Below are 26,903 nucleotides of genomic sequence, written 5' to 3' on the forward strand. Positions count from 1 at the left end.
CTTGCTTCTAGCTTTTGTACTGCTCAAATGCACCAGAAAAATGCACGCGGTCTTTTCTCTTACTTTACGTCAAAACCTGATTCATTTGTTGTGTTTCAGGAAATTCTGCAATTCATCTGATTTTTTTTTTTCTAGTCTTTAGGACTTCATCGTATGGGCTCTTTTTGGCTGTGTGGTTGGTGTTTATTTTTTGTGCAAGTGTTCCCCTTGCTGGTAGCTCAGGTGGCTTTGAAGAATTCGTTACGAAAGTCTGGTGGAATTTGGGTGAAATTCTGCCTCGCCACGTGAGCTGCTGGAGGTTTAGCATCAGTCCCAGTGTCCGGACAGCTCATTGCACGTATTGTCAATATATCAAACCAATCAATAAATAATATTTCCTTTCCTGGGTGTGCTCCGTTCAAGGGCTTTCTATTCCCAAGCTTCAGGGAGTTCCCTTCAAAGGGTTTTGTGCAGGACTTTCTCCCCCTGCTGTCATTTACCAGGAGACAAATACCTGCGTGCAGCTCTCAGCCACTGCCACGGCACATTTCCTTGCAGCTTTCCCAGTCTGCCCAGCTCGTCAAGCTGTCTGGGATAATGGGAATTCGTGCAGAGGTCAGGTTTATTCTGCATGCACCTGTAAGTGAGGTGGGCAAAGCAAGGAACTTCTAAGAACCTTTTATATGAAGGTGGTCCTGACAGAATTAACATTTATGCCAGTAAGTTTCTTGAATTGGTGTAGAAACGACATTGGAAATTAATCTTTTTGTCTCTGAAAAGGAATAGCTCGTCTTTTGGCTTAGATCCGTGCAGCACTGCAAGCTCAGGAAAAAAAGATCCCAGGAGCTGTTTGTTTTTGCAGTTATTAAAACCGGTGAGCTCAGTGGTTGGAAATGCTGCAAAAAAAAAAAAGGAAAAACCTTGAGCAAAGCGAGGGAAATGCATATGCGGGGTGAGGGATGAATCCCAGAGACTCGGTGCCACCTAGTGGGGGCTCTCAGAAGGTTCAGTAGGAAACCAGGCTGCTGCTTTGCACCCTAAAAAAGCCACAGAGACGTCAGGCCACGAAATAAAGGCACCATTGATGAGGGTTTGGGTGCTCAGCAGCATCAATAAGCGAGGCAGGGAGTGTGTGAGATGAAGGCAACAGCTGGTGGGCCATGTGTGGGAGAAAGAAGTAAAGTTAATTAAACGTCTGATAGAGCTCAGCTACGAGGGGCCTCGTGTCTGTTCGAGTTAGCTGACAAAAGAGCTCCTCACTGTCACTGCAGAGGAGCTCCTTGCTTGTGAGGTGACACAGCCCAGCGGACGTGCAGCTCTGTGTCGTTAGCAGGAGACACGAGACGGTGTGCATGTGTGTGATTTATTAATCATAATCTGCCTGTAAGTGCTTTGGGGCAATGGAGCTCATAAAGTTTTACAAGCATTTACGCAGCACATTTACACGGTGAATGAAGAAGTGCCGCGGCTGCTATTAAGAATCATTGTATGAAATTACTGCCTAATCAATAACGAGCCTTTAGTGTAAAATCTACTCATTTATGTTATCAGACTTTCTGATGTCCTGGCCGTGATGATGGACAGCTTGTAAGAAGCATCCAGTCCAGCTCAGTGCGAGACTTTTTTATTTTTTATTTGGTTTCCTCAGGAAATGAGGACTCTGTACTCAGCCAAGGGGATTGAGTTAGTGTGTTTTTTTTTCCCTAAAACCTTGCAATTCGTTGGCTGATTGAAGCAAGCTTATCAGAGGATGATAATCTCAGATATTGCATTCCTGGAAGTTACAGATAGGTGGCTGGGTAGAGGAGAGAGAGCAGTGAGGGTAAGGCTGGAATGAGGTACCGACTAGCATCTAATAGCATGGAAATACTTTGTAAATACGGGGAAAGCAGGAAAAGCTACCTTTGGTTGTCACAGTCAATGGTAAAACACGAGACTTTTAAAGATAAGCTTCTACTGGAACTATCTGTTTATGCAAACGTAACAGAAAACTGGTAGTAAAGCAGGAACGGGAGCAGGAACAGGGTGTTAAGCAGCATCAGTGGTTTCTCTACCGACGTCCACTCTCTGAAGTGGAATCCCCTTGCAGGAGTACAGCCATCATTGCACCCCAGCACGCTGCCTGGGCACAGTTTAATGCTACAAAAGTTCTTGGCTGGAATACATTTATGTCCTTGGCAGAAACCCAGGGACAGCGCTTGTCTTCTCTAGGTTTCTCATGCTGTTTTATAGCAGAATATCCTAGTACTCCGGGAAAATATTCCGGCTATTTTCTACTCCTCCTATTTTAAACATGAGATCCTAACCTTGTCTCCGGGTGAAGGTTCAGAACTACAATATCTTGCTGCCAGCAGACCGAGGAACTGATGGTCCCCCCAGAAGGTGCCCTGTAAATTAGAGGGGGTGGCAATTCTTACAGGTCCTAGGAAGAGCAAAGTGGGATGGAAAGAGCTTCCTATCTGTGCTGCCCTGGGCACGTGAGGTTTTATAAGACTAGCTGTACACGCATGCTATTTCTAGCATGCTGTTGTTTATTATCTACTCTTCAAAAGGAATCTCCCTTTCAAAGTGAGCCCCACAGAAGTTCCTGTGTTTAAAAATAGCAACCATAAAGAGCTTGGATTCTTGTTTCGGCTTTTCTTCTTACGCATTGCATGACTGAAGAAAAAGCTTAAGCATTCAGGGAGGAAGTGACACAGACACATTGCTCATGATGAGAGCAGAAAGCAAATGGAAAACAGAAAACAGAAATTTGGCAGAAACAGTGAAGAAGATTAAAGTACATCTGGAGTAGAGCTGTTTTGCTCCAAGGGGTTAAATATCCAAAGCAACTGGAAATCAAAAAATGTCATTTGATATTTTCGCAATCAAACACCAGCAATGAGGAGTGAGAATTACCAGATTTTGGTAAAATAATATTTTATTATGGTCAGCTTTCTGCAGTGACTCAGCTTAACTTCCTGCTTGCTTAGAATTAACTGGTTTTATCTGAAAAGTGCGTCGAAGAATGGAGAAGGCTGTTGCAACGACACGACATGGCTTTAGCACTCACACAGTACATATAGTATTAACATGCTGTTAGGAAGCTGATGTATTTCTCCAGTTCCAGACAGCAGAACTGTCCAAATCTGAAAGTTACAGTTAGGTAAAATAATTCCTGACCTTGTACCCTTAAGAATGGTTGACGTAAAGGGCAATTCCTAATCGAATCAAATATGCACGTCTATCTAACAAAGATCTTCACCTCTCGGAAGAGGAGCATACTCTGTGATGCGTATTATGTACATAAAACAAAGACTAAAATTCCTTCGGACAGCTTTCTGGGGTGACATAATGGTTCTGTTACATTCAACATCAGATTGTTGAATATTGCAAACTTAAGATTTTGCTTTTACTTTCTTTTGACTTCACAATTCAATATGTGATTCCTTTGTTTTGACTTGACTTATAACCCAATGCATGACTAATGCTGATAGGCAGAGATAAAACTTCCTGTTAGAGTAAATCCCAAGAAACTCCAGTAATTTTATAGTCAGTTTGGACTCACACCAATATTACAGGGGAGAATTTTTTCATCTTTATTTCCACAGTAAAAGTAAGAGGCCCCAGCTGAAACACGACAGCCAAGCTGCATTTAGAACAGTTTAGGTCCAGAGCTAGACCTCTATTATGCAGTCTGAATCTTTTTCTAATTAAAATACACTTGATCTGCTGTTACAGAGTTGAAGAGCTTTTGAAGTCAGGCTCTTACTTTTTCACTTTTGCAGGGTATTTTGAGGGAAGAGGGTTGTCTTTGCTTTGGGACATATAAAAAAATTTTGGTTAGTGGATTATGGTAACCATAGGCTAGGTCACGTTGTAAGTTTCTTACCCTTCCTTAATTTGTTCATCGTGAAAACAGGGAATTTTCACATTTATCATAGGGGTATTTGGAGACATGTTTCAGAGTGGGCTTACTGTGCTTTCTGTCTTTTTTTCCTCGGGTCAGTGTACTCTGTCTTTTAGGGCTCTCTGTTCATGTGTTTCAGCACAAATACTGAAACTAGTTCAAAAAGTAGGTTTTATATTATTTTCTGAAGACATGAAGCCTCAGGATTAGAGAGGATTGCCCATCCTCCTTATCCATCACTTACATCCAAATATGCAAACATTTGTTTATAAATATTTAATGTTCAAGGACTAGCCTGAAACAAAGTAGAATTTTGTTTTCATGGAGAATTAATTTCTACTTTTAGTGGAAACCCAGGCAAATCACAGAATATATCATGGTATCTGATTTGTGTGAGATGCCACACACAACTGACAACTCCAGAGTTCACAGAAGCTGGACAACACCCCGTAACGTCACTTTTGGGGAAAAAAGTTGTCCCAAAAGAGTGGGATTTGTTTAAAGTTGGTGTTTGGGTTATTAACTACCTTCTCAGGCAAGCTAGTACTCCCACAAAGTTCCAGCTTTATGAATATTGACGTGTAAACTTCAGAGGGTCGTAGAGTGCTGTGTGTGACCACATTCAGAAACTACAGCATCCGCAGGTTGTTAAGCTCGGCGCTGTCGGAGGACCAAAACACAGCGGAATGCATGGACACCTTGCTGCAGAGAGAGCGTTGGCTGCCCTAAACACCCCTTCATCTCTGGCTTCTCAGGTCAGTTCCTCAGAGAAAACCTAGAAGTTACTTCAAAAGCTGATTTGGAACAGAGCATTTCCTGATTCTAGTAGACAGGTCGATTTTGTGGCTGTTAGGGTTTTTCTCTCTCTGCATTATCTATTAAGTTATCACTGCCCTGAGATCTCTTTCTCCATCTGCTGCCATGGTTTCATAGGAGCTCATCTTTTCCAATGGTGGCATCCCTTCTTTTCCCAGAGTGCCAGCACCTTCTTGCTCACGGTAACTGATTAACGCAGTTAAATAAACCTGTTCCTTGGTGCAGGCAGATCAAAGGTTGGTGCCTCTAGTTCTGTACGGAAAAAAAAAATGGAAGACATGCAAGAAATGGCACTTAGTTGAATGAGAAGCAGTAAAGGAAACAGCACATAGACATCGTTTGCCTTCTAAAAGGCACATATAGAGCACCTTCGGATGATAAACCTGTAAATGCCCCATATTTTTATTTAAAGCAGAACTTCTTCTGGCACTAATAAACACTTTTGAAGGTGCCAAAGCTGTAATCACTCATCAAAACTTTTCTATGCAAGCATTTAAAAACCTGCAGAGTGATTTCCAATTGGTTGGTGCTTGCCCAGATTTTATGTCAAGACTGCAAAGCCACAGACAGATGACGATAGTTTTTTATTTTTTGCTTACGAAGGAAATCATGCAATTAAAAGTATAGCAGTCCTGTAGAGAAGGAAACTTCACCCAAGAGATCTGATCATACGCCTTGAAATCACTGAAAATCTTTTCAGTACTGCCAGAGCCCCAGACCCTCTGTTTATAAAAGAGATCCAGAACACACATCCAAGCTTTCTGTCCTGTTCCTGTGCCATAGCGCTTTGTTGGGACACAAGTTAAATTCATTTGAATTCAAATTCTCCTTGACTACAAGAAACATTGTCTGGGATCCTGCCTTTAAAAACAAAAGAGTAAATTAGCCTCTACGCTCAATCACAGACTGTTAAGGCTTTGTTATCTGAGCTGCTTTTAACATAAAGATCTCCTCATATGCAGAAAAAAAAAATTAAAAAGAGCACTCAAAAGAGCACATTTGTCAAAGCTCTGTTTCTGAGATGGAGGGATAAGCCTTGTCAGTCAGCAGCATGATGTACAGATAAAACTTACCTGAGAGGTGGGAGGTGCAGGTTACAGAGCCCGCTTTGGATCAGGGGAAGTGAGAATTCACTGCTGGCATCTGCACGCCGCGTTAGTGTCCTAACCCCTGGGCTTCTGACTGTTTTGGATACCAGCTTGAAAAGTCTTGATGTCATCCCAAGCCACATGGGAATCGTACTGTAAATCTCCAGTTTTGCAGGCAGGAGGAGAGTTTCTCACTTCAAATAATAAGCTGTTTTTACAGAAACTACCCATTAGGAAGGTACTCCTGCCAATTTAAGTTCTTTTCCGTTGTACCTAAAGATCTGAGTTCGGAAAAAAATATTTTCTGATGTTATACTTCGGATATACTGCTTCTCTGCACAATATCTTATAAATCCCTTCTGCCTTGAAGTTTAAGCTGACTTAGAGGCCGTATTGACCCCTGAGACCAAGGTCCTGTTGTTGAACCAAACTTGGAAAAGGGATTACAAAATAAAGGGTGTGATCTCTTCATTGTGGACATTGTAAATGTGCATAAAGAGATTTAACTTGTATGTCTCCATCACTAGAGTCCGTCTAGCGAAGGACTATAATGTTGATACTGCTGAAAAGACATGGATGATGGAGGAGACAAAAGGAGAGGCAAACAGGCTAACTGCTGATGCCAAGTTTGTTAGTAAGCTTTTTAACAGGGGGAAAACGCCCCAAAGAATCCTTCTCCAACTTCCCCAGTGTCATATTTTCTACGTTCCTTCTAGAACACAGCTGACTTCTGGATAAAGACCACCTATATAGGGCCATATCGTGTGTTTCAGGTGCATATTCATCAGCAAGGAGCTTATCCGTGCCTTTTTATCCATTTGGAGTGAGAGGTGTATAACCTGTAACGTCATCTCTTCATGACAATAAGCACCACAAAAGTAAATGACATATATAAATATATTTATGGCAGTGTTTGCAGAAGCAAATTAAAAAAAAAATGTTGGGTTCTTAGTAACCTCTCAGATACTGAATAGTAAGTGCTTTGAGGTGAGCAAGTAATCCTTCTTGGGGGTTTCCAATAAAATGCGACTTCATGTTTCAAGATGTGGCAGTGAATGGAGGCCTCTGTATGCAAATCCACTGCACCAACTGTGTTGGGCCTGTGAGAAAATGTTTTAATGGGACAAGAAACTCTCGCTAAAGTACAGCCATGTAATACATTAAAACGGAGCAGTATATTTGTTAGCCAATTTTAACACCTTGTAATGAGAATATATTGTGACAGAAATATTTCTTACAAGTACAGCCTGGTGGTAAAGTGCTGAAATGTTCTGGCTCCCAGTTAGCATAGCACAACCCTACTTTCTGCTAGGTGTGTATGCTGTCACGATGGGTTGGTTGCTCTTAAGACTCCTCAGGCGTGGTTCAAATGTCAATTTTTACGTCACGTTTATTCAGTACAGCATGTGGATGACACTGGATTTATCAGCAAAAGCAGAGCATCCCTGGGCACTACAGAAGGAACTGCTCTGATCTGTGGTGCTGCTCTCTGACAGGAGGTGTTTGCCCTTAGTTCTCTTTCCTGCCCTTCAGGCCTCTGAGCTGGAGCCAGCACAAGATTCCTCCTTCCTCTCCTTTCTTCTCCTTCAATGTTGTTAGATCTTTAACTCTGACATTTTAAAATTTCTTTTCTATTTACTCTGTGCGATTCCTCAACAACAACAGCGTGTGTTCTGCTTTCACTTACCGCTGTGAGGAGTGGCCTGTGAGGGTCAAGCACAACACTGTTTTGTGTGACCGTTCACTCAGCGATGTCGCAGACCTTCACACAAGCTGGGGGCCTCGGGTGTTGTTCCTGTGGGCTACAGAGGAAGCAGGGACAAACAACACAGATGTCCTTTTGTCACAAAATGTACTTCACGGAGGGTGTTCAGTAACCTTGCTGCAGATGATGCCCTAGGCCTCCAGGGTCTGTCCACCAGATGGCACCAAGTTACTGATGCTTATAAAATCCCCTGCCTTCCCCGTGCCTTGGTTGTGACAGGCACTAGCACTGGTTGTGTGTGCTTCAGGGAGTGGTTGAACTGAGCAAAGTGTGCTTCGGCTTTATCTTTGTCTCCCTTTTTCTGAAAATACTAAGTCCTTTGAGAGCTAAAGCACTCTGGTTTAGATTTCAGACTTCATTTCCATTCCCTTCCACCACACGGTGACTACAGAGATTGAAATAAACCCCAAACATTCAAAGTTCCTGAAAACGGAAGAGCGGAAGGCCAGTGGAAAGCCAGCACTCACCAACCCGCCCCTGGCTTGGTGAGGTTTCCTACGGAGCCCGAGCCGAACGGGTCCTGCGTGAGTTGCGTGGGTTGCCTGTGCCCTGGGGAGCCGCTGCCGCCATGGTTGGTTTCGTTCCCTTCTGCACACCCGCTGCACCGTGCGGTTCCAGGGGTGTAAGAAACACTCAGCAGCTCTTGGGAAAGGAGCTGCAAGGTCCTGTAGTACGTTAGGGCTTTTATTCTGAGCTGGCCTGGTCCGTTTCTCACAGCCTCAGTCAAAATTCTAGTTTTAAAAGTACATCTGGTTTCTATTGGCTTGAGCTGGCTTGTGTGTTTGGAGGTGGATTAATAGGTGCACTGTCGCCAAGGCGTGCTGTCTTCAGGGTGAGACCACTTGGTACACACCTAAGTAAAACAGGATTTTGGTTTATTTTGATCTTATTATCTGCATTGGGCAGATTCTGGCACTTTGCGCAGGCAGTGTGACTGAAGAGGTTAGCTACCTGAAGCAACAGCATTTCACCCTCTACAAATACTGTAAATACTGTATTGACACTCCTCTTCCACTTGGCTTGAGAGTGGATTCTGTCCAAGAGAAATAAAAGCTAGCTGGGGCCACCTGTGCTCATGTCCTCAGTAGTATTTCAGAGCCAATAAAAAGATGAAGAATAGTAAATAGAAAAAATAAAATCCTTCCCCGGTTGGTGGAGATTTTGTCACAGAGTTCGAAGACATTCTCTGTGTCACTAAATAAGAAACTATAGCTGTATGGTAGCATTCATCTACAATTTCCATCAGCTGATACACTTTCATGTATTAGTTACATGCCCTTTACTACCTGGAAAAAAAAAAAATTATAGGACCCTGGCACAAGCCTCAAGATACCTGCTCTGAGCATCTTCTCTCTGCTCCAAGCATCTTGTCTATGCTTCTGCTTTACTTTGGACATGCTACATAAATACTTTTTTCTTCTCTGTAAATTAGGAGTGGTCATTCTCTTCTTCCCATATGTTTATTTATACTTTAAAGATTTTATCTAGCACAGTGTGTTTTTTCACAATTGAGCTCATCTCTGTGGGTATCCCTAGATGTTAATACAATACTTGAATGCTATGATTTTTTATTGATTTTTTTTTTCCTATCCATAATTTGCTAATAAGATTCAGGAAACTTTCCCAGAAGTTTAAGGCATCCTTTGCCAAAGGATTGTAGAATGTTTTTGAGATTGCCAGGATGAACATGCTAAAGAAGTGCCAAGTGTGGTGATAACAGCCTATGTGTGTTACCTTGGAACTTCAGTGAAAGCAAATCATGAAGCTTTTGTACCCAGCTGGTGGAAACTGGGCTGTCTCTGGCAAGTCTCATAAGACTTTTTAATTCCCTACCTCAGGTCTTCATCCTGCTTTTCATTGACCTGCTATTCTTAGCGTGTTGGTGAGTTGCTTGTTTTCAGTGCAAACTTGATTCACTCAGCCCAAAGTCGGCATTGTAAGTGAAGTACTCGCTATGGTTTATGTTACCTCATTATTTTTCTTTCTGACATGGGGGGTGTTTTGCAAAGCTTAATTGAAACCAACAGGTAATTGTCTGACCTGCACTAGTTAGAACTGACCTGCTAGGTATCAATTTAGTATACTTGGACTGCTTTTTTGGCTTGCACACAAATATTTATGGCAAATTGGTTTTAAACCTATTGTAAGAGGGTTGCTGTGGCACAACAGGATTATTTATGTCTCAGAATTTCACCACTTAAAATCCAGGTTTTAGTTCACAAATAAAAGTGCATCTGTTCATTTCTGCTGAACAGAGACATTTTACTACTGCGCAATCCCACGTTTACTAGAACTGCTCAAACTGGAGAGGAAAATGGAAGTCTGTGTACACAGGGACTCACCAGGGCGGCTCCAAACTGGGCTTTTGGTCACTTGCTTTTCTCAGGAGCAGCTTTTAAGGGAAATGTTTGTGGAAGAAAAATCCTCATAATTTTAAAAGCATTGGAAACATATTTTTATTTTCAATGGACATCTGTTGTGCTAAAGAGAAAATAGGGCTTAGAAAATAATGATGACTCCATAGCTTAATATTATTTTCAATGTTTGTACATACCCAGAACAGACCGTATTTGTCAAAAGTTTTGCTAAGCATTAGGAAGTGTTGATGTAAGTACAATATGCTGGAGTGTGTTTGTAGAAATCACATAATAATTCATAGAAATATAAGCAAAAGACAGAGTATCCACAGCAAGCTGGAGTTCACAGTGCTAGAAGGGAACTCTTAATTGTTAGAAGAACTTACAAATGCTCCTGGAATGCAACTTCTGCAACTTCCATTTGTCATCTCTAAACTCATTGACTGTGCTTTATTAGCAACTAAAAGCAAATCAGTTAAGGCACGAGGAATGTGCTGAACAAGGTCAAGAACATTTGAAAGCAGCAGTTTCTTTCCTTGATAACATAAAGCATAGACGTTTCAGCGCCTAAGTTAAGGTCAGGATGATTCAGGGTCAGCCTTTAAAGTGCCAGCTTTAAAAGAATCGTAAACACACAATGGCCCAGGGTTTTCTGGTGTTCAGCTGGTTTTATTGCTGATTACTCCAGAGCGAGCATAGGTAGCCAGTAGTCATAAAAGGTCTTGTTGGGTTTATTCCTAATGGGAGGCAAACATTATGAAGGTTTTTTTTGGAGTACTCATTTTCTGGGATGTTGTAAACATGCCAGAAAAGCTCTGCGCATTATGACAATTTCTTCTGGAGACCAGGAGTTAAAAAAGGGATGGCCTAGGAGGTGACAGTCTTTCTTACAGCTTCAGCGGAAGTTGGACACAGTCGCCTTTTCTGGAAGATAAGATTATAGGCATTTAGACTGTTTGAAGAGGTTTAATTGTGTTCAGGTAATTCATGTTTCTTAAGAATATCACATTTCTTCAGCATGCTTTTTCTACGGTTGAAATGTGGCTGTGTCTTGTCCTAGAAATGGGAACAGAAACTATTTCTTTAGAATTGTTAAAATTATTCCACAAATACTACAGGAAAGATGCATGGTTTATGTAGTTGCACCGTGGTATATATACTTCAAGTGAAATATACTGGGAGAAGGAGTTGTTCAGTGGGCTGTGTTAAAGGTCTTTTATTTACATGGATGCTTAACTTTGTCAGCTCTGATTTATAAATCTCTGGATTCTGGCACCCTAACTAAATACTAATGGGATAGCATCTGCCCCATAGGACCACAGTGCTCTATAACTGTGGTTGCTCAGCAAAAGTGTCACCTCCAAAGATCAGGTACTTTCTTAGCATCCTAATCTGTCAGAAGCATAATAGTTACAAATTTGTTTTACATGTCTAAGGCTTGTAAAACAAAATCATTGCACTAGGGAACGCGTGGAAACATTCATGTTCTCTGAAGTTCGGGGTGATATATCACAGCAGACACCATTTTCTAGAGACTGATAGTTTATTATTAGTTTATTTCTCATAATTAGTCTATCTGTGTGCTCACATGGCCTTCCTGAGTCACATCTCAGCTCATTATCTTGGGAAACAGACCTATTATTTTTGAAAGCCATCCAGTCAATAAATTAGCTTGGAAGAAATGATAGTCCAAAACACCTTTTCAATAGATTGCTGTCATGCTTGGTTCCTATCAAAGAGAAGCCTGAATTTTTCGTGGTGACATATGGATTAACTGAGCCTTCCCTGCTGCGAGAAAACAAAAGACAATTGGTGATGCATGGAGCAAGCTGATCTTAAAACAGAGACATCAACAAAGAAACATGACAGCATGAAAAGACAGAGTACAGTCTGCTGTCCACATTTACAAAGTCATTCTGTCTGCAACTCCAACATACATCTATTGTCTATTTTTTCTCAAAGTAAGTGACAATGTTCCTTAACTATATCACCTCAAAAAACCTGCATCTCCGACAGAAGTAGGAGCATATTAATCAGAGTTTCTTTTGGTCTTGATCGTGCTTTTATGTTTGCCATTGAGCCACGGTAAGCTCACCCTGTGTCAGCAAGGAATAATTCTCCAAGCACGGCTCCTTTCTTTGCTCTGCCTTTCATTTGTTCTTCCACATTACTGAAACTCTACTGAAATTTCAATGTGATACAATAGAACAAGCTGATTTGTGATATTTTTCCCTCATTACTTATGCATGAATATGGCCTTTTACCTGATATAGTTTTTTTTTTTATTTGTTGCATCTGTTTTACCTACTCCCGATGTATTTAAATAGCTCACTAGGTACCATTTAATGTGACCTTGTAATTGCCAATTACATCTTCATGATGCATCTTGTTGCTGGATGGAATGCAGAGGCATAAAGCAGCTGGTTCTCAGCTGGTGTCAGACGATGGCTCTGTGCTGGATCACATCACGTCTCTCACCAGACACCGAAGATCAGTGGCTTGCTGCACGGGGGAAGAGGGAAGGTCCCTGTCTGACAGCAGAAGTATCACAGAAAGCCATGGTGGCTTCCTCTGGCAGCACAGCGACCTGAATTCGGAACTTCCTCGAGTGACTATTTAAACTTCACTTCAGACAAATCTTGATCATTATCCACTGTTCACGTTCAGGTGAACGAAGTTTGTATGTTAGTATTTACCCCTTAAGGACCTGAGAATTTTTGTAAAACTGTCTTTAGTAATAAACGCGTAGCATTTTCTTGATTTTTTTTTTTAAGTAGGCATTTTATTTCCTCTCTCTTTAACAGTATCCCTCTTCTCTGAAATTATATCTGTGTGAAAAAAATAATAATCCACTGTGGAGTTTTCATCATGCTGATTATTGCATTAAGGTGTGATTATTTAATTCCCAAAGAACTGAAGAGCTCTTTGCCCACTATCCTCTTGCTGTAGACAGAAAGAAACCTTTGAGCAAGAGACACAATTTTATTACATCTTGTCCAGGCTGTCATTAATATGACAGAGAGATTGACCCCCCACATACACACTAATTCCTGTTTTAATTTCATAAATCCTCTAGCTTGCTTTACTAGAAATATTCAGGAGAGGCTCACACAACCTTCTGCGGACAGAAGGGAAGTTTGGGAGCACCATCTCTTAAAACGTCATCCCTTGAAATTGTTCCCAAGAAAAGCACGCAGGGTGTGTGACTTGCACTGAAACCCTGGGAAGCCAGAACGAGGAAATGGCCGGGTGTTGTTTACCCACGGAGCCTTTAATTATTGATGATATCTACCTGCTTACATAACTCCGGTAATGTCAGTATACCTGCATATCACATGCGCTAATGGATTCGTCCTTAGGCCACCTTGGCACGGCAAGGAAAATTAAAGGGAAATTTGAAATTCAAACACAACTCCCCCAGCGCTTTAGAACATCGAGGTAAAATACAAGTGCTTAGATCCTGGCAGCGCTGCGAGAACTGCAGGCCTAAAGCTCGTAATTGCCGCGGTTTTGGCAGTGATGTTTCCCATTCTGTTTTTGCTGGTGTCCAGAACTGTCTGTCTTAGCAGGGCTCGGCAGCTTTGCTTATCCCATGCTGACACTCCTCTGAACAGATTCCTGCGTGGGAGAACCTCTCCAGAAGATGTGGAGCCACTGTCTGGTTTCATTAGAAATGATGCTGGAGGACACAGGTCTCAGGATACAGGTTCTTGCCCGGTAGTCCAACAGAAGTTTTTTCTCAATGTTTCATGTACATCTGCCTGTCTTCCGCTATGGAAGTACCTGAGAAAGGAGAAAGAGGAATAAGAAATCGGGGATTTCTGGAGACATGCTAGCAGAAAGAGGAATTCAAGAAAAGAAGGAATGTAGATGAATGATGGAGCTGCTTTGAGCTCCTGCTTAGTGCACTGTGCCTAATCTGGCTGCTCCACAGCCAGAGCAGAAGGAGACTTTGATGGAAGCTGCTGACCCCATTTCTCTGCCTCTCAGTGGAAACCCCTGTTTGAGCTCACGAACTCTGTGGGGTTGTGTTTCTGATAGCTTTCATGTCTCCCACTCTGCCAGCCACTGTTTTCTGAGCACTGGCTAACAATGTGGAGACCCGATTTCTCTGCACTCTTCTACGGGAGGGAATTCAAAACCCACGTCTCCTGCACTTCCAGGTTAGTCCCCTCGTCACTCAGTTAAATGTTGCATGACGTGCCAGTATGCCTCTTTGGATTCTTTGTCCGTGCACAAAAAAGAGAGTGGTGTCCTGACCGGGGGTTAAGGCACTGAGCTGAAAAAGAGATGACTCGGTCTTGACCCTTCTAAAAACTGATGATTTATCAAGTGATTGTTTGATGGTACCAGGATAGCTCCAGACTGCAAATTCTACATGGATGTAGATATTTTGTCCTAGGCCAGTATTTAAGCCCAGGGGAAGGTGAGATTTAGGATGCATTCTTGTCTTTTGTATTTTTCTATTGGCTAATTTGAATAGCTTCCTTCTAGGTAATGGCTGACATATGCTGAGTATCCATTTCTTTTCAGTGCAGCAAGATGAGGTGCTGCAACTCTTTTCTAAGAGTTAAACAGCCCAAAATTAATTGACTGCCTTTACAACTCTTTTCATGACTTCTTTCAGGTCACCTACGAGCTTTAAGAGCTAGAAAATAAACCCAATGTCCCACATCATTTTGATGCCTAAACCTTCAAATTCTGGTTCCTGTGCAGCATTTACTGACTTCCAGCTAAGAGAAAACAAGCCTTAAAATGGACAGAATAGTTTATCATTAATTATATATGTCTGAATAATATCACTGCTGTGCTCAAGACTTGAAAGGGAACAAATAAACATACTCTTCAAACCCGAAGATTCCAGTTCAGTAGTGCTGTAACAGCCAGGCAGTTAAAGAAACAAACTCCATTTGCACTGAGAATTACAAGAAAATTTATATTAAGAGAAACTGCTTTTCAAACCAGGTTTTAGCACATTGCTGTAATTCCTGGTATCGGGAGCAGATGTCCTGAGGGCCTGCAACCTAGTTCAACACAGGCATCATTAAGTGACGGAGGAGGAGCAGCACAGCTGTGGAGGCATCCCCCTCTGTCCGTATCATGTCTGGACCCAGCTCTGAATGTCAATTGCACATTGCCTTGGTCCAAATTATCAGCTCTAATAAAAGCTAATTGATGTTAAGTGAACGTTGTCTACCATATCAGCTTTATGAAATTAAATGCTTCTGTCGTATTTTCCTGCCGTGAGTCCAGTACCAAAGTGGAAAAAATGCTGCTGCAAGGCATGACACAGCAGGAGCAGGTTTACAGGAGTTCCCTTTGCAGGAAATGGTATCCAGGTCAAAAGTGCATTCTGCAGCCCTTTGGATCCACAAAATCAAGTTTGCAATTGCTGATCAACCAGTCTTTTTCCTGCATGCCTCATTGCTGGAGATAAAGGTCTTGTAAAGAAAATTTAGGAGGTAACTTAGCTGATGGTGTACAAAGATATAACAGAGCCTGTCTTGTTCTCCTGTTAGCCCTGCAGTGCTAACCTTGGTAGATCTGCCTTATTGGTAAATATATGGTTTCAGGAGAAGGTGCTACTATATTGAGGGGAAAATTGACTCAAACTATTTCTCTAATTCTAGCTGAACTATACAACTGATCATTTCCCATTGCCAATAACATTGCAAATAGGCTCAGCTAGCAGGAGTGAACTACTTTGACACCATTGCTGTACGTACCCGTGACTAACACAAGCAGATGGGTACATACACATTTGCATTTGGAAAATGTAGCTGGTCTTTGCTTTTATTCAGCCTCTAGGTGTTTGTGTGTGATCTAAAAGACAAATATATTTCTATCCTCTTATGAGGAAACATTATAGCGTGCTGTGATTTCAGGGTCTGTTTGCCATTTTTTGTTATTATTTATATTAGCATAATGCTAAGAATCCCCGAGCGAGGTTCAGGATTGTATTGCACCCATGCATAAAACAAAAAGGCTATTCCCACTTCAAGAAACAAAAGGTTCAGTTGCTGGAAATCAGTAAAAATTAAATTGGCAACCTCCAAAGTTATTCCATATAGTTGCTTACCGCAGAACCCCATTTTCAGCACAGGAATTACTAGAAAAAGATCAATGTGTTGTTCTTGCACCTGGGGCTGCAACACGCTATGGCTATAGTGATAGGATTCATAATTAAAAGACTGAAAACCAGCTAGGAACATAGGATTGAAAGGCATCGCCTGGTGCCCAAATCCAGTTCCCCGTTATCACATAGAAACATATTTTAGACTTCGTTTAATGAACTTATAAAGTTCCACCATGTAACTAGCTTTTTTGTTGTTGTTGTTCATATTGCTTATATTAAAAAGCTACTGCAGACACTCACTTGTTAAACACTTAAACACTCCTCCATAATTTCCTGCTTAAACATATGTGTACGGCTAGTTTAGACCGGCTCGTGCTTACGCCAGCGTTGTCTTTTAGCTTTGCCAACATTCTTGCCTGTCCCTGATACTCAGCCTGTTCCGCCCCCTTCCCGTGGTGTGCTGTAGGAGAGCAGTCACAAAGCAATCCATCTTTCTGCCCCAACCTTCAATCTGCTAGTCTGAACAAGCCCTACTTTTGCTCGTCTAAACAGATCAAATTCTTTCCAGCTTCCTGGCTGCCTTTCCTCCTGTTCATCCTAATAACCCCCTCCATACCTGTACCGTGTTGAATTCTTCTCTTCATACTCCCGAATAATCAAAACTGTGTGTGGTATCTCAGAAGGTCTCCTACTAAGATCAGGATGTGTTCGGTTCTAACGTGGCACTGTATTCCAGAAGCATACTAAACCTATTTTTAATGCCTTACCACATCCGTGGCTTACAGAATCGTGTGAGTGACTGACTGTTTCTCCTCTTTGTTTGCCATGGCAGATTCAGCAAAGGTTGTCACTATTAGTCCTCGAGTGTCTTGCATTTTTAGATTTCATCCAACCGGCCTTAAAGTCTTCTTGCTTTTCCAGCGTGATGTCCTTATTCTCTACAACACCTCTCAGCTTTTTCACCAGCAACCTTCAGGAGGTCATGCCCATCATTTGTGCCATACTGCTCCTCTTTTTCCCTGAGACTCATCCTTGAGAGATTCCTCAGTGGCCTTCCATCACTAAACAGTTCCTTTTTGAACACAGCTCCCCATTATGTCCTTCTGAGCTTTTCTTCTTGTGCTGTAAGCTGCTGGAGGTTAAACAAATAATTTTCCACAAGCAATAAATGCTTCACTGAAGCCTGTATAGATTAGAGTTTGCATCTAAAAACTCATTATAAAAGAAGAATGTTGAGTTAGTTTGGCATGATTTTCCTTCATTAACTTCTTGGAATTTTATACCATTTCCATTAATTTTTAATTATAAGATTCCTTCAGAAGTAGCCTTCAGAAATTATGGATTTTTGGACAAGTTTTGAGGTCAGTCTAAAAAGCCTGTTATCGATGACATTGCCTTTGTCCTGTGTATATCTAGATGCTCGATTTATTATTTTCTTGATACTTGATTTGCAGTACTTAATCCGGTTAATGCTGATTTTGTTGGAGAGAAGACTGTGTCCGTGACCCTTACATATTCTTCTCAAGCACTTTTTCTGTAAGTCTTTGTAGCAACGCGGATTTCTCCACAAGTTAATAATAGGCCCAGAATTATTAGCTGGGAATTCCATTCCAACACCATTTTGTTGTTGTTGGATATGATCACGGCACAACCCGTTAAGCTGTAGATAAACAGACATGCAGGCATGTGTGAAATATTTAATTGCCACTTTCTTGCTGCAGTCCTGTGCTTGCTGTTTCATGAAGCACGGTCAGCGCAATTCCCGTGCTCAGAATGATTTTATTTGCATTTAGCAACAAATAGTGCTGATGCTAATATCTGTCTCCCATAAGACTTTCAAAAGAAAACTTATTAAACATTTTCAGTTCATCAACTCCCTGTAGACGAGAATGTTAAAATCCTGCCCTGCAATATGTAAATTCCTATATAGATGTGCACGGCAATACCAGGTTAGCTCAATGTATTAAAAGAGCTGTTCCAGGATACTTAGGATTCCTTGAGAATAAAGGAAATGAAAGCCTTTTTATGTAGAAGAGTTATCACAAAGAAGAGACTCCTCTATGCTTTTCGCGTATCCATGATTAAGAAAACAGAATCAATCTATTGCTAACTTTCTTAACAGTTCATTCATTTTTAAGAGAAATTGGTGCCTAACGTTGGCCAGGGAAGTACAGAAAATATCCCAACACTAACTGCAGTGTGCAGGCATCATCATCTCGGATTTAGGAGTTAGGGAGGGAAGGATCTGAAGCAAAGTACTTTAGCACCATTAGGGAAAAAATATGTTTTTCTTTAAATTTTGTTTCAAATCGTGAATGCTGATCTGTATTTTTGGAATATGCATTCTAGCATGAGGGATTCCTTTTCCTCACATCTTAGTCTCAGACTAAAGTCAACTGAGTAGTGCTGTTTAAGAATAAGAATATTAATTTAATATTTAAGTTCAGGCATTTGGTTAAAAACAAATCTCGATACATTCTGGGTTTGTAGGTCACACGGGTCATTTTTGTCTGAGAAGGCAAGGGGGAGTAGGAGGAGGGAAGGGGAGAATAAAATCGCTCTATCAAAATATGAAGAAATTATCTGAATTTTAAAATACAGTAAGTTCTAAATACTTCTGAAAATATGGGTCAGCTCCTGCAGCTGGTGCTCATTCAAAACACATACTGTAGTTTGTAAGCGTTAAAAATGGAATATTTGATGTTTTCCTTAGATTTTGCATTCAGGTTTCATCGTTCTCCTGAAATCCTCCCACATTCTATTACTGGTTGATAAATACTTTTGTAGTAGGTGAACCATCCCTCAGAAGAAAAAGGGCACAGACAATTCTCCTTTATGCTATGGATAAAGCACTGTTCAAAGGCAATAAAACCAGGAAGAATAAGGAAAAAGCTCTCCTCTTTCATTTCATCCTTCCCTCCTTCTTTCCCTCCAAGCCCCTGCGTTAATTAGCTGTGTGGTTGATTACTCCGTCAAGGATTTAAGAGATCGATGGTGACAGTAGCCAGGCAGGTAATTTAGAGGGAAAAACAGTAAAGTAATGCTCTCATGTCTTTCTGAGAATGAGGTGTGAGCTGGTTGCGTCAGCAAACAGAGAGGAAAGGTGTACGCAGAAACACGCTATTGAGTTTCGGTTCTTCTGTGACAAATTATGTGCAGGTGTGTTCCTGGGATTTCCTTAGCTCCTAATTGGAAGCAAACAAACAAAACATTTATTTCTTTGAATTTTTAGTATTTTAAGTACCAGTGATAGGCTTAGCACTGTACTAGACAAAGAGGAAAAGACAAGCTTTCCAAGGAGCTACGTCTGAAGTACATGAGCAATTCCAAGGGGAAGGGGAAACCCTGAGGAGAATTCTACTTCTGAGCACTTTTTTCTTTGATATATTTCGCAACTGCAGTTTTGGTGATGTAGATTAAAGTTACTAGTTTCAACATCTAAAAACCAAATTTTGAGGGGGCTGCCTCCCCCAGAGGATAAATTAGAGCGCTTGAAGTATTAGTGCTAGTTAAGGCTGCAGTTTTGCACACAGCAGTTGCTGGAGTGTTATTATTGCCTGGTTTGTGTGGTTGTGTTCATCCCTTACGGTCCCAGTACAGTCCTGACACTCACAGAACTCTGCTATGAACTAACTGAATAATTCATTAGGTCAAATAGACCTCTTTTATCACACATTTTAATATTTTTGTTTTTGCATTTATTTGTTTCAATTTTCGTAGAGAATAACTCTTTGAAATCTGCTACCCGCTGGGTAGATCAAGAATATTTGAAAATCCGATTGTGTTGTCTACCTGTGGTTGGTTAGGTAAGTCTCCGAGCACCCCCCGTACTTCCCAGCTCAGCAGGCTTTTAAACACTCCTAGCACGAAGACCCCAGATTTGATTTCTGGGAACACACGAGCATGCAGGCACACTGCTCAATGTTGGAATGAGTTGCTTGCTCAGCTGTTTGAAAATTTTCAGGTGGGTAATAGGGTGGCCAGAAGCAATTCATTCAGAAAAGAACTGTTAAAATTTTTTTAAAAATCCTCCCTCCTAGAAAATATTTTGCTATATTTTCACTGCTCTGCAAAACACTGCATTGCTCTGGGGTTTCTAAAGCCTCATTCTTTTCTTTGTGTTGGGATGAGGCTGGAATAGCTCTACTGAGTTTCAGTTACATCTGGCTCTCACCTGGGTAGGCTGGAAAAGATACAAGTCCCCCAAATGTGTGATTTTAATTTGAATGTGCATAAGTACACTGGATTAGCCACTCATTGGAGTGTCATTATCCCAAATCCAGAAATAGATAAAAGCACTCCCAGTTGTTACTGCCTACCAACATAAAACATACTTTAGGATTATATTGTCAATAGCGTGTTCTTGCTAGGGTTTTGGTTAACTAATGCTAAAGTGAAAAGCTAAGGAATGAGATCAGCAGCCTTTATGTAAGTAATTGTGAATGTGGGTTACATTTTATTTTCTCAATCAGATGTAATAGCTCCCTACAGAAATATATTCCTGACTTGAATATCAATAGATTTCTACTTGTTCTGTCAAAAAGAAACAATTTTTCCCCTCACTTTTAGAAAGATTGCTTTGAGGTCAAATTGTTCAGGCTGTTCTGCTTTTTCCTCCCTTCTAGCCCTTCCTGCCCTCTCCTATGCATGAATCCCAAACATCAGCGAGAGAATGCAGTCCTGTTACACGGGGCAAGCGGGAGAGGAGAGCTGCTGGCCATTGATGGATGGACTGGAAGAGACGGGAACAGGTAGGATGATGACCACAAATTCACAGACCAGGCAAACCTTGTTATTGAAACCAAATTTATAGAACCTCATAGGCCTTGCTTCTCATCATCCCCTGTTCTGGAGCTTGCGAAGCGATGCCCACGGCAAGCAGAGCCACCGCCAGGGTTCCGGTCCCCAGCCCTGGCCAGGTTTGCTCAAGCACACGTCGAGTTTGTCATCAGGCTTTGTGCAGGCTCGGCCTTTGTCGCAGCTAATGGCTGTGAATGGCTGTGTTGCTACCAAGTAATGGAAGAGGGGTCAGGGGGCAGAAATGCTCAGAAAGATAGAAATGAAGCAGGAATTTCGATTCAGAGCTAATGGATGGGGTTTGGAGGCTTCTATTAGCAGAAATTATCACGGTATTAATGTATTTCAAGCAGCATTTTTAACAGTTGAATACAGTGTTATTTTCTGAGTTATCCATTCCCTGACAAGTGGTTATAATCAAAACTGTCTGTGAGCACTATTATCAGAAACTTACTATTATGTGCTGTAGGGAAAAATATCAGGGAATGATGCGGTGCCAGAAAGCTATTATATGTTTTTAAAACCTAGTGCAACACCAAGTATTTATTTATGTATTACTTTTACTTCCTGTCGAAGAAAATAATTTGAACTTAATTTTCTTGTCTTACCCAACTGCTTTGGAAAATGTACCTCCTGAAGTCAGTCCATAATTATGATTAACAATGCGGGCTAGATCCTCAGTTACTGTAAATTAGCGTTCCCCCCCTTCATTGCGATGGAGCAACGCCAATTCATTGCAACAGAGAAAGCTTCCAGTTACCTTAGTACGCCGCTTTTCATCTTTAAGGGTATCAGCGAACCTTCTTTAATACAGTATTGTACAGAACTTACTCTGTGTGGCCAGAACAAACTTTAAAGAGGACTAAATCTAGCATCATGTTTCTAAAAGTCTTTAAAATTCTCTTGTACGCAAAATTAATCCTTTCAATATATTCTGTTGTTTAATTAAATCAACAAAACTGCAATTGCTCTGTCATGTGGTCTGGCTTTGTAGGCCACCTTTATTTTCTTCTTAAATTTCAGGGTAGCCATATACTTAAAACTATTACTGTAATTCTAGCCTGGCTCTTACTGCTTTTTGTGGGGGAAGGAACTCCAATGAGACAACATAGAAAGGAAGTAATTACCTAAAAATGTTTATATCTGTCCAGTTGACTATGAAATATAAAGAAAAAAAAAATCATAAATCATAGGGATTCTGAGGTTAAGGGTATGAGTAAGCAGTAATAAATTTGGCACTTTTTGATTAATAAATCCTCAAGAAAGCTAAAGATTAATTAGATTATTTTGAGTAACACAGTAAAAAAAAATATTTTTAAAAGCATTCTTTTTTGTGCTGCTCTGCCATGCTTTCTATCCAGTTGGCACAATGAAGATGACAGTCCCAGGCTAAGACTATCGTACAAAACTTCAGAAGTCCTGAGGATACACTGACGGGGAGTTTACATCTGAAAATGGATAGAATCCCTGCAACTTGTTCCTTCCCAATTCTTCCTTTCTCAGCATCCCTCTTTTTCATCTTGTGCCTGGAATTGAACAAACCAAATCCAAAGAGGTTTTTGGAACATTCCTAAATCAGGGATACTGTGAAGACAAATGGTAAATGTCTGTTACCCCAGCTGCTAAGTTAATTACTGTAATGGGAAACATCTTGAGAGAAGCATTGCATATGGTTATTAGCAATTAACCCACCACTCCAAAAATCACAATTCCTGCTAATAACAGAACACAGCGCAGCCTTTCTAATTACAATCTCTGCACGAGAATTTCTTTCTATCAGAAGGGAATGTTAAATCCTCTAACTAGCTACGATTTAAAAAGACTTGGAGATACTGAGAATTAGACAGAAAAATGAAAATGGGGACGGGTGGTGTGTCACTGACTCAGAGTTGTAGACATGCTCATTCATATGTGGAGACACACAGCAACTTTCACAACATGTTGTGGGAAGACAAAATCATCAATGACTGTTCATGGGGAGGGAAATATGCTTTAAAATGAAGAGGATAGTATGAGACTTCACGAGAGATGCCAACTTCTCTACAGAATTTGTGATCTCAGTGGTGTTGTAAACAATATGCTGAGTTTGGTAGTGCATAGCAAAGGATCGCTCTGGAAACGGTAAGAATTTTCTGGTCAATCAAAGAGGAGAACAATGCAAACTACGTATTTTCCATCCTGCAGAAAGTCCGTCAGTACTACACGGAGGGCACGAGGTGTTCTTTTTCTGACGGTCTGTATTCTGTGCAATTGGCTTAGATTATAGCTCACCTGCACAAAGTCACCAAGGGGAATCGACACTTTAGCTGCTCAGTTCAAAAGCTGGTTTAGCAGAGCAAGATGGGATTTAATTTATTCCTTTCACCAGGCAGGAAGAGAACTCTTTTGTCAACATGTTCAGTGCTCGGTTTGGTGGTGGGCATGATACAGTTTGTAGGTATCAAGATCAAAGATACGCAATTGTATGGCAAATAAGTTTCATGACAGTAACCGTGTCTGGTTGGTCACGGCAGGGACGTGTAATATAAAGGAGTCACTAATGCTGTATCCACTGCCATTTTGTTCCTGACATTTCCTGCTGCTACCACTGTAAGAACTAGAATAAATGAGTCTGCTTTTACCTCCGTATTGTCTGTGTCAGGTCTGAAGATTTAACTGACTTGGGCACAGTCAGATCAATTATTCCAGTAGGCCTTTGAAACCGCTTTCACAAATGCTGGTTCCCTGCAACTCTTACTCATGTGAATCGTCCCATTAAAGTCAACAGCCTTGCAGGATGTTCTCAATTAAAACACAGCTGAGGATAAAACATTATATAATATTTGAAGAAGGGCACATTGAACAAACTGGGTTTACATTTCAGTTCAGGAGGATGTCAGTGCCATAGCTCCTAACGCGTGGCCTGCAAGGCTTTCTGTGCAGATTACAAGGAGATGTTAAACTGCTCCGTCCTCAGGATCCAACTGCGGCTGTATTTCGCTACGTGCCCCCCAGGCGAAGGTTTCATCCATTAAGTGGCCTTCACCATGTAAGATGCTGAGAACTCTGCACTTCAGCATCTCCCAGTTTGCATGCTGCTGTTCCATTATTCTTAATGACTGGGTGTAGTAAATATTGTGCATAATTTGTAATGATCTCGTGCAGATCTGAAATATTAAATCATTTTCAGTGGTTTATTGTTGAGTTCCGTAAGATGGAAAAAAAAAAAAAAGTATTTTTGAAAGACTAATTTAGCTCTACTGGAAAAAAATATCTGAGCAATAAGATCCTTTGCTATTTTGCGATGATGTGATCCTGAAAGTAGTCCAGGTTGGGATGACAACTCAGGGCGTAATTAACACTCAGCCTTGACATAATGAAAGTCTATTATTTTATGAAGAAAGATTTTCTGGGGTTTAAGAAATAAAATGATTAGAAAACTATGTGCTCTGCAGGAGGTAATGAGATTAGCTCAACACAGGGTCCTGCAGAGTTAAAACTACTCCAGATGCAAGAAGAGCTTAGCCATTCAATGGAAATTTCAGGGTACAATTAATCTGCTCTAGGGTCAGATAAGGGCTATATGTTTTCTTTACCATGAAAAAGAAATCAGTAATACAATCTCAGGGAGATCGTGCCACTGCAAGCTTCAAAGCAACGAACGATATAAGAACAGTTTTCTTGTTATGACTGGTAAATGTTTACCTACTTTAGGAAAGGCCTTGGAAAATAAAAACCATACAGGGAACTGTGCTTATAAAGTATGCATAAAGTAGAAACTGCTGGATCTTGTTACAGGACTGAAAGGAAGACAAATTAATGCACTGTGAAACCGAGGTTGACCCCTACCCCGTGAGGACTTCAGAGTACCCATGCGGTTCTTTCTCTCTGTCACAAATCCTTCTAGGAGCTAATTTGGAGCAACTCGAGACCAAGCCCCTTCCGCTGGGGTGCAAGGAAATCTCGGTCCCTTCAGCATCAGCTGGCTCGGGGCCCACCCGCGCGCTCACAGCCCAGCGCTCGGTTAGTCACGGCCCTGCAGGGAGATGCAAACCGTGGTGCAATGGACCCTGACTTCTGTCTAAGGTCATAAAATGCTGAAGGTGTGTTTTCTCCCGTCTTTTATTTGCTGCTGTGCACAGTTCCCTTTCCAGGTCAGTTGGTGTCCCTCCTCACCCTGGCGAAGGGAAGGAGTTGCCTCCTGACAGCAGGGAAGGTCTGGAGGGATCGTGAGGACCGGTGGTCTGTAGGGTAGCCCAGAGCTCTGGGGTTTAAGGAACCACTCCTCAGCTCCCAGCCCCGCAGTCCTGCCATCACTAACCCAGGGCAGCAGCGCTGGTATCCCTCCTGCACGATGTTAAATGCGTTTATTTTTGCTGTTTCCTCTTTGAAGCGCCCAGATGCAATTGCAGTGGGCGTCACGCACGCAGAACAAAGAAGGACCCGAGGAAAAAAGGAGAAGCCAGGACGTGGCTCTCGCAGCAGGGCCCGAACCCCTCGCCACCCCGGAGCGGGGTGGTCAGCCATCCTCCAAGAGCCGGTAACCTCCCCAAAACCACCACCGCACCTAACTCCACGCCTCATCCCTGAGCACAAACCCCTCGGCATCTCCCCCGGCACGAGTGGGGTCGGGGGGGGGGATAAAGCCCCTTGGCGGGGGGCGAAGCAGAGCGACCCCAAAGGTGAGGCGGGGCTGGGGGAGCGGGGCCGGGAGCCCCCAGCCCAGGGGGACCCGAGAGGGGCCCCGAGGCCTCCCACAGCCGCCGAGGGGGGCTCCGAGGCCCCCCGGCCCCCCACGGCCGCCGAGGGGGCCCCGCCAGGGGCGGGCCGGGGGCCGGGCCGGGGCCGCCCAGCCAGTGGCGTGCGCGGCAGCCGCTTTAAATGATTTGGAGGGCTGGGGGCGGCTGCTGAGGGTGCTGCCGAGCCGTGCTCTGCCTCCTTCCATCCTCCCCTTCCCTCCCTCGGCCATGGGAGCGGGGCCGGCCTCCCTCTGCCTCTCCCTCAGCCTCTGCTGGGCGCTGGCCCCCCGGGCGCGGGGAGCGGAGGAGCCGCGGCTGCAGCGGGGCATGTGAGTGGGGTCGGGGCTGCGGGGTCGGGGTGTGGGGTCCTCGCTGGGGCTCCTTTGTCTCTGGTGGTGCCGTACTGACGGTCCCCCCACCCCGCTGCCAGCATCCCGGTGCTGGCCGCGGCTCGCAAAGTTTGCCCGGGGGTGCCCCGCGTCGCCCCTACGTGCAGGTTTTGGGGTCGGGGAGTTGTTTTGGGGCGGGGGGGGGGGGTCTCGTGGGGTCTTCAGCCCCGGAGGGGAAGCGGGGGTGCTGGCTGGACTTTGATCTAGGGTCTGAAATGGGCTCCCGGTGTGTGGGCATCAGCATCCCTGGGGCTGGTTCTGCCTCCCCGTGTTAGCAAGGCTGCTGGCGGAGCTGCCGCTCCGCGCCCCCGAGGCGTTTCGGTGGGCTCTGCCTGCGGGGGAAAGCAGCAGAGACAGCGGGGAAGTGAGACGTGGGATCAGCCAGGAGCGATGTAGGGCAGGGACCGCGAGCAGGCAGAGGTGGGCGCAGCAGAAAGCACCCGCCGGCGGCTGCCGGCACAAAGGAGCCGGACCCGCACCGGAGCCCGGCGGGCGGCGAGCCGGGAACTTTCCGGGGGTGTTCTCTGACCGGCACAACAAACGTCTTTTGTTGCAAGCGTAAGGTAACGTTTTTTATCAAGAGGGCTTTTTCTGGTCCAATTCTAACCAGGAGTAGCTGAAAACGTGCACAAAACCTTAGTCGAAGTTTTTGCTCATTGTAACTGAAAATGTAATTTCTGGAAACTGTTGCACGCTGTGCATTGGGCGCTTCTTTCTCTGCAGAGCTCCTGGCTAGTGTTAAGAAATAACAAATGCTACCCTCACCGCCATCCAAAGAAAGCAATCTAACAACAGACTTCGGAGATATATGCGCACCTCAATTCCTAACCTCTTTGTTCATCCTTTTTGGGGGCTTAATTCAACTTCATCCTACTCTTCCAGAATTCACGCGCTTACCATTTGGTTCACAGTTAGTTATTTCTTCCCAAAAGTGAATTCTGTCTCACGTTGGTTTCCTATGAAATACCATGTGAGTCCTCAAAAACCACCTTAAATGCATTTCTAGTAAATATTACTCCATTTTGCTGG

The 26,903-nt window shown here is 42.8% G+C and overlaps 1 protein-coding gene across 4 annotated transcripts in view; it reads left to right on the forward strand.

Annotated features, from left to right (window-relative positions):
- Positions 1-26,903, forward strand: part of LOC308200152 (uncharacterized protein) — a 222,834-nt gene that overhangs the window by 4,748 nt on the left and 191,183 nt on the right. The window contains exons 1-2 of one of the 4 annotated variants that reach the window (XM_080605365.1): positions 13,972-14,057; positions 20,596-20,721. In XM_080605365.1, coding sequence (XP_080461491.1) covers positions 13,987-14,057; positions 20,596-20,721 — 197 coding nt within the window. In that variant the 5' untranslated portion in view covers positions 13,972-13,986. Of the gene's footprint in view, positions 1-13,971; positions 14,058-20,595; positions 20,722-24,311; positions 25,815-26,903 lie in introns of those variants that run through there. The other 3 variants (XM_080605366.1, XM_080605367.1, XM_080605369.1) reach the window with 3 other exon arrangements.

The sequence above is a fragment of the Anser brachyrhynchus genome, assembly GCF_964034855.1.
Source record: "Anser brachyrhynchus genome assembly, chromosome: 9".
Classification (NCBI taxonomy): Eukaryota; Metazoa; Chordata; class Aves; order Anseriformes; family Anatidae; genus Anser; species Anser brachyrhynchus.